The 13,044-nt window shown below is 39.8% G+C and overlaps 1 protein-coding gene across 9 annotated transcripts in view; it reads right to left on the bottom strand.

The window, feature by feature from the left end:
- The window catches only part of Plc21C (Phospholipase C at 21C), a 613,502-nt gene that overhangs the window by 98,465 nt on the left and 501,993 nt on the right, over positions 1–13,044 (bottom strand). For 8 of the 9 annotated variants that reach the window (XM_070099388.1, XM_070099391.1, XM_070099386.1 and 5 more), the window contains 2 exons: positions 11,727–11,822; positions 7,440–7,561 (listed from right to left, as the gene is read on the bottom strand). In XM_070099388.1, the coding sequence (XP_069955489.1) occupies positions 7,440–7,561; positions 11,727–11,822 (218 nt within the window). The remainder of the gene's footprint in view (positions 1–7,439; positions 7,562–11,726; positions 11,823–13,044) is intronic. The other variant, XM_070099392.1, reaches the window with a different exon arrangement.

The following is a 13,044-nucleotide window of genomic DNA, read 5'->3' as shown; positions in this document are numbered from 1 at the left end:
ACTTTTTACCTCTCACCCAACATTAAGACCATTAAGACTACAAATATTTTAAGGTAAGTAAAGCATGTACTGTATATGCATTTTATTGCTCTAGGGAGCTGTAAGTATCACAGTATAATATGTGTGGGTGGGGTGGCCAGGAGGGCTACCACACCTGACTTCTTAGAGTAAATACTACTCACCTTTGGCCCTACATTAAAACTACAAATATTTTGAGGTAAATAATGAGTGTACTGTGTGTGTATTTTAGCTTTTAATGCCTAGTTCTATTGTTAACTTAATATATGTTAGTGTAAACTTGTTATCTGGCATTTATATGCATTTATAAATGGAAAAGAATGGAGCTCTGCTTTCTGGCAGTAGCCTGAAACCTAACCTGCCGAATAAGTGGGGCCCTACTGTAAATATATTAAACAACCATGGTGACATTACACATTCCTGTCTAAGACCCACCTTTACTGGGAGGTAGTCTCCCTCTCTGCTACACACCCTAACCTGAGCCTCACTATCCTCATAAAAACTCTTTACAGCATTTAGTAACTTATTACCTATTCCATTTACTTGCAACATCTGCCACATTGCTCCTCTATCCACTCTGTCATATGCCTTTTCTAAATCTATAAATGTAATGAAAACTTCCCTATCTTTATCTAAATACTGTTTGCATATATGCTATGATGTAAACACTTGATCTACACATCCCCTACCCACTCTGAAACCTCCTTGCTCATCTGCAATCCTACATTCTGTCTTACCTCTAATTCTTTCAATTATAACCCTACCGTACACTTTTCCTGGTATACTCAGTAAACTTATTCCTCTATAATTTTTACAATCTCTTTTGTCCCCCTTCCCTTTATATAAAGGGACTATACATGCTCTCCGCCAATCCCTAGGTACCTTCCCCTCTTTCATACATTTATTAAACAAAAGTACCAACCACTCCAACACTATATCCCCCCCTGCTTTTAACATTTCTGTCATGATCCCGTCAGTTCCAGCTGCTTTACCCCCTTCCATTCTATGTAATGCCTCATGCACCTCCCCCACACTCACATCCTGCTCTTCTTCACTCCTAAAAGATGGTACACCTCCCTCCCCCCCATACACACATAAGAGAGAGAGAGTGCGAGAGCTAGAGAGAGTGCACTAGAGAGCTAGAGCCAGAGAGAGTGCTAGAGCTAGAAAGAGTGCTAGAGAGAGAGCTAGAGCTAGCTAGCTAGCTTTACGACATTCCGCTAATTCACACATTTCAAATTATAACCAAAACTTGCTATACAGCTCTTCCAACCTGACTTTCTAATATAGTCACTGTGCCCCACCCGGTTTGTTTACATTCTCGGTGAGCACTGCATCTCTCCATTATGTCTTGAAACTTTCCAAAATTTCAAGTGTTTTGAAGTTATTTCATGTTTTATATACAGGTACCATCCGACTTACGACCAAGCTTGGTTCCGACCAACCGGTCGTAAGTCAAAATAGATGTAAGTCGAACCTTTGAAAATTGACGACATACTGGGTAGGGCATAATGTCAAACCTTTCCTATATAAACTACCTACATAATACTGTAATGTAATGTACAATCATTATTTCATTCTTTTTACCATAATTTACTTCTATTGTTATATTTTAATTATTTATGTACTGTATATAATGTATACATGGTAGTGATCTATATTGTAAATTTTACATTGCATACAGTATCATATGTTACTGTTATCTTTATGTATTGTCGACACAGTGGAATGAGAGAATACCACTGGTAGTGTCATCCTGCCAGAATGTAGTATAACCTATACCCTAAGTAGAGAGAACTCTGGAATGTGTAATACGTATCCGGCTGGCTGGCCGGGTGGGTGGCGGGTTGGGTGGCCGGGTGGGTGGCTGACTGGCTGACTCACTCTCACTCACTCACTCACTCACTCACTCACTCACTCACTCACTCACTCACTCACTCACTCACTCTCTCACACTGTCACACTCTTGTAGACAGCCTGTACTGTCTGCACAGACAGCCTATGCTGTCTGCCAGCTTAGTTCATATTTCGCGCCATGCTGGTGCTGCCACCTATAGGCGTTGCTACTTCAGCCTGTCTGCCCTTGCCTTGCTCTCACTCACACAGCGGCCTAGCAGGAAGACACAAGTACTCCCAGCTCTCTCTCGTGGGATGGCCCTGCCCGGGCCATGGGCACAAACACACAAGCCTGTGTACCCACCACGACTTAACAATAAAGAAAGAAGCCTCCGAAGAAGAAGTTATCATTTACTCCCCGCTACCATACTACCAAACAATCCCGTTATAAATGGTGGAAAGCGGTGGTCGCAGCAGTTGTTTGCCCGGAGAGAGGAAGGAAGAGGTATGAAGTCATCTTCACTTCATCATCCCACACAACAAGCATCCGTCTCTCAACGAGTTATCCTGATGTCGTGTCTGCACGTTTCAGCATCCAGACACAGGTACAAGCAGGATCCAGCCGAAATTTGCCGAAATTCTCCGAGAATTGTAAGTGACCCCACGCTACAGCATCCCACGCTGTTTCCCATGTCACGTGTTCAGCGTCACTTGTATGTTGCTGTTGTTGTTCAGCTCAGCACAGCTGTTTCAGCAAGACAGAGGTGAGTTTTGTGGTGATTTCTGCGTCCAGTGTGAGCTTCTCCACGTGTTTGTGGGTGGGGGAGGAGGAGAGGAAGTGGCTGTTCCTCACCTTGCTCATGCTCGCCCTACTCACGCTCACCCGTCTACCATACACTCACCACTGCCCACTCCCTCTGCTGTGTTTTCTGCTGTTTTTCGTGTGATTCATTGCCAGAGCTGTGTATCTGAGTGCCCGAGGCCACTCGAAGCTACGTGGGTCAGCGTGCCACGTAGATCATGACACCACGTTGGGTGTGGGCGATGTCACGTGGATCTACCAGCCACGTGAGTTACCAGATGTCCCAGGCCTCATGCTGTGGTCTGCTGCCCGCATCACATCGACGTCACCCACGATGCTGGCCGACTTCATGACATCACGATGTCTGCTGACATCACCTCACGATGTCTGCCTGATGTCACCTCGAGATGTCTGCTGACGTCATCATGCCTGACATCACATGATGTCACCATCGAGTGTTCCGTAATTATTTCAGTATTGTCGAGAATATTGAGAGAAGATATATGTCGTGTGTTAATTAATTCCTCTCAGTGTTCTCACATTTTAGTATATGTCTTAGTGTCAGTTTTATGCACAGAAAAGCATCATTTGCTAGTTTAAGCCATGTTGTACCGCATGTACCGCGGGTGTGTTTAAAGTTTCCGTGTGTCCAGTGAGGTCTGAGCCAGACCTGAGTAGCACCACTGTGCTAAGTCACCCGTGTGACCAGCGCGTTTGACAGCTGATTACTCAGCCCCAGAGTGACCGAGCCCTTGTACAGAAAGCTTTATGCTCGTCGCTCGTGATGTTCTGCAGAATCGTACCTGCTACGATTCCCATCGAGATTTGTTTCACTTCACCTCCAGACCTTCATAGTGCAGTTATATGTAGAGAAACAAGTCTGGGGACACTTAGACTAACCTCTGCTATAACTCCAACTGCCGAGAGAATGATACTCGCCAAGCCGCAGTTAGCCACTGTCGGCAGGCGCTGTGTCAGCCTCGTGTCACAAGCTTCAGTGAGCAGCCTTCACAAAGATGTCACTTTGACTGCTAGCTCTCTCACTGCAGTCTGGTGTATGATGTTACGACTCCCAGATGTTTCGCCCAGTCGTCTCTGCCACGACTCGCTCCAAAACTCACTCCACGCTCGCCGGCAGTGACAGCCCAGCGACAGTATCAGTCGAGAAGTGTCCTCCTGAGTCGCTTGCCAGAAGTCCTGCCCAGTTGCCGAGTTTTGTCAACGCCTCACTCAAGGGCACCAGCATGTCGTGCTCCAGGTTGAGTGAAACCTGTAGCGACTCCTACGATGACTGCTTCACCGTTCCAGAGGAGACCGTAACCTGTTACATCACAGCTCAGCCGCAGCAATGTCTCCTGTGTTGCAGTCTGTCCAGACGCAGGAAGGCTTGCAGTGATGCACTTCGATGCTCACTGCCTTTGACTACGATGTTTAGCACACCCCACATGTTTTTTTCTTCCCTCCCTGTAGGAAGTTTTTTTTCCATGTTCATATCATATATGTTTTATTTTGTGTTCAGTGCCCTGTTCCTACAAGAGAGAGACCGAGTTCCTTTTACCACCAGTATCGTTTCGTCGGGACGACGCGCGGTAGATGGCCGAGCATATGTAGACAGCCTGTACTGTCTGCACAGACAGCCTGTACTGTCTGCACAGACAGCCTATGCTGTCTGCCAGCTTAGTTCATATTTTGCGCCATGCTGGTGCTGCCACCTATAGGCGTTGCTACTTCAGCCTGTCTGCCCTTGCCTCGCTCTCACTCACATAGCGGCCTAGCAGGAAGACACAAGTACTCCCAGCTCTCTCTCGTGGGATGGCCCTGCCCGGGCCATGGGCACAAACACACAAGCCTGTGTACCCACCACGACTTAACAATAAAGAAAGAAGCCTCCGAAGACGTATCATTAACCACCCGCTTGCAGCACCTGCCAAACAAACCCGTTAAACACTCTCACACACTCACTCTCACTCACTCACTCTCTCTCTCTCTCTCTCACAGGTACACGAAAATTATCATACATAGTATAAATTACCTAGGATAACCCAAAAAATCCAGACAAAGTGCTATACAGTGGCTCTGTGCTTCAGTGCCCTAAATTAATAATAATGTTAATAATCATTATTATTATTATTACAATAATAGATATGTACTACTAATAATAATAATAATAATATTAAACTATAATATAATAATCGTGCCCACTCATTACTTACCTTAAAATATCTGTAGTCTTAATGTAGAGTGAGAGGTGAGTAAACAAGATTAAATGAATAAAAGAGAGAGAGAATGAGAGTGTAGAATGTTCACGAGTTATGTAAACAAACGTTGTTGTTGTTGTTACCAGCCTGGACACAAATGGTTTTTGTTCACTCTGTCAAGCCGACCAGAAAAACATCTCATATTAATTTATATGTTTATATGTTATGTAGCATTTTTATTATATAATTTTGAAAAAAAAATCATAGATGGATTAAGCAAAATGTCTATATTAATGTTTTATATACATTCAATGCTCTTCAGTGATTATTATCATTATTAATATGGTGTCTTCAAGACCAATTACACTCTTAGTGGCTCTGAGACAGACAAGCAGACAGAAAGACAGACACACAGGTAGACATAAAGACAGACACACAGGTAGAAAGACACAGGTAGACATAAAGACAGACATACAGGTAGACATAGATACACAGACAGAAAGACAGACACACAGATAGACAGAAAGACAGACACACAGAGATACAGGCAGGTTTATGTGCAACAGTGAAAACAAATAGAGAGTTCGAGAGTAAGAGCCTTTCTTGCCACAATCTCCAGTGCAAGATTCAGACTTCATCTTAGGGGCCATGGTGAAATTTACTGTCCAGTTAGTACAGTTAATACAGTATGATGCTGCTGATAGGACAGGGTTACTCAAACTGATGCTGCCTGCATGACGCATTGCCGCTGCGAGTATTGTCAAATATTGTACAGCGGTGTGTATCAGCCGGCCCAGCCCAGCTGCCAGATGCACGGTCGTAAGTCGAGTGGACATATGTCGAGCAGGTCATAAGTCAGATGGTAGGTGTATACTCTGATAATTATGCTTATGTGTACCTGTACCTAAGTAAACTTACACACTGTGCTGGCATGCAGGTACACATTAAAATCACTAAGAGTGTCTTATTAATCTTGAAGATGCCATATTAATAAGGATAACATTAATTGCAATAATAATTGTTAATATAGAAATTTTTAATAATTCATCTATATTTTTTTCAAAATTATATAATAAATATGGTATGTAACATATAAACATAATAAATACACCCCACAGTAGAATAAATAAACATAAATATGAGATGTTTTTCCAGTCATCTTGTCAGTGTCGGAAAGAATAATGTTTTCTATAGTTCAACACCAAAGAAAATGCATACACAATAATACAGGTTGGCCATCACTAATCCGGCAATCAGTTATCCGGTTCCACCAGTAATCCGGCACTAATTTCGGCAAACATAATTTCAAATTTCGTCATTATACTGACTCAAATTTCATCATTATACTAACTCAGAAATTGAGCAGATGGTTGTAAATCCACAGCAGCAAACCATTGGAGGAGAAAGCAGTGATGAAAATGAGGAAGATGTAGCAGAAAGAGTCTCTATTCATAGGTTACTTAAGTGTATTCTAACCTAACCACACTGTAATCCGGCACACTACACGTCCCAATGATGCCAGATTAGTGATGTCCAACCTCCAACCTGTAGAAAATTATTCCTGTCATATGCCTTCACTCAGAGTGTCATTCTTTCTAAAAATGATGTTACATGAGAAGGGAAATGTTGCTCTTTATTTATTCTATTCTACCAATGTGGAGACTGTACATTGTATACGATGTGAGGTGTTTGTATTATGGTATGAGCTTCACAGACATGGAATTGAACATGTATGAACCATAACCAGATACATTCATCTGCTTGTTTACATGCTCTGCATCCCTGTCCTCTCTCATTTACTCATTCTCTCTCTTGTTTATTTGTTTTATCTCGTTTGCTCACCTCTCACCCTACATTAAGACTACAGATATTTTACGGTAAGTAATGAGTGTACCATGTATGTATTTTATTGCTCTAGGGCACTTTAAATGTACAGCCTCTCCTCACTTAAAGACGGAGTTTTGTTCCTAAGACCACGTCAGTAAACGAATTCATTGCTAAGTGAGGAGCATACTATAATGGTAGTGTGTTTGTGTCATCCATCTTTGATATTGTTTTAATGTCACCTTTGCACTATTTATAACATTTCTGGTATATTTTTAAATGTTTATACAGTAGTGTACTGTACATTGTAATAAACAGAATAGAGGAATTCAGTTCTAATATACATGTACATCACATAGGTATGCATACTGGTCAGAGAGCCTGTTGTAAGTTCAAGTAATCAGTAAACAAGTACATGTATGTCGCTAAATGAGTAGAGGCTGTATATTACGTGTGGGTGGGGTGGCCATACCTACCACACCTGACCTCTTACAATAAATACTACTCGCCTCCCATCCTACATTAAGACTACAAATATTTTAAAGTAAGTGTGTGTATTTTACTTTTTATTGTTTTTAATGCCTAGTTCTATTGTTAACTTAATATGTTAGTGTAAACTTGTTAGCTGGCATATATGTCATTTATGTGTGGAAAAAATGACATTCTGGTTTCTGGCAGTAACCTAGAACCTAATCTGTCATGTAAGTGGGGCCCTACTGTATATATAAATAAACACAATTTGTACAAGTGGATTTCCTTACCTTTTCATATTTTTTTCGTAATTTGTCTATATTTTTCTCAAGCTCAATTCTTTTCTCTTTCACACTCTTATTATTCCATAATTTGTCAAGTCCTTCAGCCTCAATAAGGAGTTTACTTGTTTCTGAAAAAATTTAAAATAAAATCTGAATAAGCTAGCATATATAAACCATGAGTGTGAACTCGATAAGCAACTCACAACTAACTCACATATTGGAGATAAATGTTATAGCTTTGTTCTGTCCTGGACTGAAATGTTTAAAGATTTATTTATCCAATTTAGTGATTTACCATAACTGTACAGGGAAAAATAGGCGAGTACAAATAGGAAGCAAATTTATCTTGCACTCAGTAAATAGAGGATTGAACCTTCATTACATCTTAAGCTGAATGACTCACATGGGTTTAGTGCTTAACATGAAGTGTAATACATGTAATAACCATAATTATACTGTGGCATAAGCATACAAGTGGTAATTCAAAGATACTTTAGCAGGGAAAGCCTTCATTTTATGAATTTCACTGCACTGGGGGTGAAACAAAATGGCTTTTCCTGCTAAATATATGATTAAATTACCATCTTGTTTACTTTAGATGTGAAATGTTCCAGCCATGGTACTGTAATTTATGCAGCACTATTTGCACAAGTATAATCAATACAGTAGGTCCCCAGCTTAAGATTTTCCTCACTTATGATAATGGCTCTTTAGAACCAATTAATGACTTATGAATGTTGAGCTCCAGGTGGTTATTGCATCCATTAAAAAAATATATTACTGTATTTTCAATAAATGTATTCGCATTTTTCAAATGTTGAAGTATTATGCATGTGCAGACAGTTTTATGTATATTTGATATAGATTGATAAATAACTGTAATTCAACAATTACAATTTTGTTAATGGTAAATTATATCAATTTTTTTCATTTATTTTTTGCCATATTCATTGATGTTTTATGCTATTCATGTATCTGGCTCAAAGTTCTTTGGTAAACATTGGTCAAAAACTGTAGATATAAAAAATTTTTTTTTTTTTTTTTGGATGGTTGGGGATGTGTAGTAGGTGGTAAGTGAGTAAGGCAATAACTTTGTTCATACAACCACCCAGCCTCCCAACCCAGGCACATGGTAACCTCTGCCTCGCCATGTGCCTGGGCACCTTATACCCCTCCATTCATGATGTGATGAGGTTTGGCTGGTTAGTGTCTAAGAGTTGGGGCATTGACCTCTGAGTGGGGTACCACTCTACCCACAGGGGGCTTACCTTACTAAGAACCCAGCATATCTTTTGGCATAAATAATGGAGATATTTCCCCATTCATCTATATTTCCTAAGATTTTTGGCCAATGATACTGAATGAATTATAGCTATGGATTTATGAGTGTGAAAAATAGACTATGAATAGTTGAACCTGTTGTGTAATTTTTAAGTAAAATAAAATAAAAAAAAACTTGTGTGCTCATAATATGACAGTGAGTGGCATGGGAAGGGGATGGAGTGGATGGTCTGGGGATTGATGAAAGTGGTGAAGTACAGTGTGGGGCAATGAGGTACAGTGTGGGGCAATGAGGAACAGTGTGAGGGAGAATAGTGTGGATGAGTGCAGTACATTGCAAGGAGTGAAATATGATGTGAGGAATGGAGTACAGAAGGTGGTGGAATACAGTGTGAGGCTGGTATACAGTAGGGAAGGAAAAGGTGTGTATGTATGTGTGTGTGAAAGTGGGAGATTGAGAGGGTGAGAGATTGAGAGTGTGAGTGAGAGATTGTGTGTGTGTGAGTGAGGGAGAGATTGAGAGTGTGTGAGTGAGAGATTGAGATTGACAGTGATTAAGATATTGAGAGATAGATAGATACACTATATATAGGGAGGGAAGGAGCAGCAGTGGAAATTTAAAAAAGGAAGGGAGGGGGAACAAAAGGTGAGAGAGAGGGGGACTCTTTTGAGTAGTGTACATAAATTTAAATTGTACTTATCAAAATAAATGAAATTAGATATTTAATAATATGGTTCAGGAATGCATCTCTCATTATAACATGGGTGTCTATAAGAAAATAGGTTCTGCGTTATAATAACTGGAGTATACCTGGAGAGGGCTTCAGGGGTTAACCCCCCCCCCCCATGGGTTGATCTGAGAAAAGGCCTCGTGGTGGATCAGGGTCTGATCAACCAGGCTGTATAAACAATCAACTTGCAAGTAATTTTCAGGACATTAACATAAGTGGGGACCAACTGTGATTGTCTTGTCTGCAGTATGCTGGTGTTACAATACCAAGAGTCCTCCCAACTACAGTGTCCCCACCCAGTCTTCAGAATGAAAGCACTCTCTTTTTCATGTATAGAGAAGTTTCAGCAAAGTTGATATAGAATTAATAAAACCTCGATATAATGGACCTCCTATATAATGAATTTTTAGGAAGATGGCTGAAAATCCCCTGGGTCAATAGATTCAGAAACAAAGGACTATGTCCATTGGTTACAGAATCTATTGACCATCTGGCCACCCCTATTAGTCCATTATAATGAAGGTTTACTCAAGCTAAACATATTCACATTAACCCTTTGAGTGTCGAGACCCCTGCTTGCAAACTTGCTCACAGTATCAAAGAATTTAAAAAAAAAAAATTCTTATGAAATGATAATCTTTTTCCGAAGGTAATGAAACCAAAAGTATGAAATTTGATGGAAAACTTATAGAATTACATTCTTGCGAAGTTAGTGGTCTCGGCGATATTGACGCATCAGCAATTTTGCCCACTTTGGGCCAATTCCTTTGCTCCACTCAACAAAACTCATGGCTATTTTGCTAAAATCCTTTTATTCTATCAAATGCATATAAGAAACCACAAATTTACCTACTTCAACTATCAAAAAAAGTGATCAGAAATTACTAATTTGGCCAGTTTCTCACAAAATTCAACAAAGGCCAGTTTCAAAATAGGGGCCAGAATAAACATTCCTGGCCCTAAAATAACATTTTCTCTCTTCATTAGTCATGTCTCCAGGCCCCTCTTATATTATGCTTGCTTTTCCATTCTGAATTTTTATTCACACAGAAAACAGAAGATTTACTGCTATTCAGACTACTGTATAATTGTAATAATTGTATAAATAAAATCAGCACATTCGTGAATACACATTAGACTCACCAGTTGATGTGTACAGGACACATGACGTGATTTGTTTACCCTTGAACATCGTCAAAAATTTAATATTTCCACTGCTTGAGCTCACTTTCAAGTTACTTTTAGTCTGTAAACCATTCAAAATCATCTCTATTTCTGTAATATATATCTCATTCTATCAAATGAGACCACGAAAATGAGAATACAACCATAAACACCATATGAAAATACACTGCAAAGTCGCTGTTTTAAACCAAAAACAGGATCACAGTTTTTTTTTTCATGCACTGCGTGCTGCAAGATTTTTTTATACTGTGCACACTGACCATTCAGACCCATTCTCTCATAAGCAGACCTACCAGCTTTCTCCTGCAAGACTGGAAGTTGCTAGAATTTTGGCGTATTATGGGACCAACAATGAAAGGGTTAATGAATGAAAGAGAACTAGTTACTGCTGAAAAGTAACACATGGGGCAATGCAAGTATAAACCACAGACAAACATTTCTCACTAATAAGATTCTACAACAGGTTCTATTTTTTTTTTTTTTTTTTTATTCAACAAGTCGGCCGTCTCCCACCGAGGCAGGGTGACCCAAAAAAGAAAGAAAATCCCCAAAAAGAAAATACTTTCATCATCATTCAACACTTTCACCACACTCACACATTATCACTGCTTTTGCAGAGGTGCTCAGAATACAACAGTTCAGAAGCATATACGTATAAAGATACACAACATATCCCTCCAAACTGCTAATATCCCAAACCCCTCCTTTAAAGTGCAGGCATTGTACTTCCCATTTCCAGGACTCAAGTCCGACTATATGAAAATAACAGGTTCTGTTACTATGTATTAATTTTGCCACCTAAGACAGAAAGTTTGCTTAAATATGACATATAAGTAAGAGATACTATACAACCTTAATTATAAAAACTTTATAAAAACTACAATTAGCTTTTAAAACAGCTTATTCCATTGCTTAAAAAAAGATACTAAGGTAATTAATTAGCACCTTATACCACTAGAGTACTACTAAAATACAATGCTAAATAATCAAATATAGCACCTTATGCCACTAGATTACTACAAAAATATAATGCTAAATAATCAGATATAGCACCTTATGCCACTAGAGTACTACTGAAAAGCTCACTGTCATGTACCTAGAAGAGTGAGAGAGCATTCCTTTTCCCGATCAGGTTTCTCTTCACTTGTCTTTGTGTTTAAGTGAGCCTTGGCTGAGATAGAGTTCTGGCGACCTGAGGAGCAACACCACCACCATACGTTAGTTAGCTGCATCCAAATGGCGTACTGCCGACAATAATGAGGAAAAAAATCACAGCTTGCAAGACGAGCTTTTTTGGGACAATGTTTCGTTCTGTTTAGAGCTTGATTAAGCTTTATACATGGCAAATTGACATTTTACACATTGGAACATGACTCTTCAAAGCTCTACACAATGAAATTTGACTTGATAAAGCTCTGAACAGAGTGTAACATAATTGATAAAACTTAAGAGTGACACATTGTTCCAATAAAAGTTTGTTCTGCAACCAATCACTCCTGTGCAATAGTTAGCTGCTACACACCAGAGGTTGGTGGAGTGTTCCAACAGTTATACCTTGACAACTAACAGCATTGACAGATTAACATAAAAGCAACAGCTTGCCCCAGGATCCTCAGCTGTGACAAGCCCCAAGCATCAATTTTTGCAAGTAAATCATAACTCTAATGGAACAAAGTAAATGTGTTACAGCAAGCTTGCTTATAAAGATCCTTTACATTCCACATTTTTGTTTTTCATAAGTGTGATTAAAACAGTGTTTCCAAAATTCAATGGCACGTACTTTGTCGACTTTTTCATATGCTTTTCAATATTGGATGTACTTTTTTCAATAACATTAGCAAAAAGAGCTGCACTATGTAGAGGAGATTTATAAGAAAGCTTACTGTATTCTTATTTTTAAATTGATTCTATTATGCATTACTCTCGGTAATAAACACTAGTCTATTTGTGGTTGCAGGGGTCAATTCATAGTTTGTGTGTGTGTCTCTCTCTGTGTATGCATATGCACACTTGGGTATGTATACACACACTCGTGTATGCTTAACAATTCACAAATGAGTGAAATTATTTACAAACATTATCTCTTAGTCCAAAACAGGATTTGAACCTGCACACACTGCATCAAAGTACACAGTACTTTTGTCATAGAGTTGTCAGAAAGTGGAATAATCTAGCGAGTGATGTAGTGGAGGCAGGAACCATACATAGCTTTAAGACGGGGTATGATAAAGCTCATGGAGCAGGGAAGGAGAGGACCTAGTAGTGATCAGTGAAGAGGCGGGGCAAGGAGCCGAGTCTCGACCCCTGCAACCACAATCAGGCGAGTACAATTGAGTACAGCCAGGGGTTTGGCTGTGTGGCAAAAGTACTGTGTTCTTTGATTCAGAGTGCACAGGTTCAAATCCTGTTATGGA

Source organism: Cherax quadricarinatus, chromosome 67 (assembly GCF_038502225.1).
Source record: "Cherax quadricarinatus isolate ZL_2023a chromosome 67, ASM3850222v1, whole genome shotgun sequence".
In the NCBI taxonomy this organism is placed as follows: domain Eukaryota; kingdom Metazoa; phylum Arthropoda; class Malacostraca; order Decapoda; family Parastacidae; genus Cherax; species Cherax quadricarinatus.
This window is presented reverse-complemented; position numbering and strand designations above follow the sequence as displayed.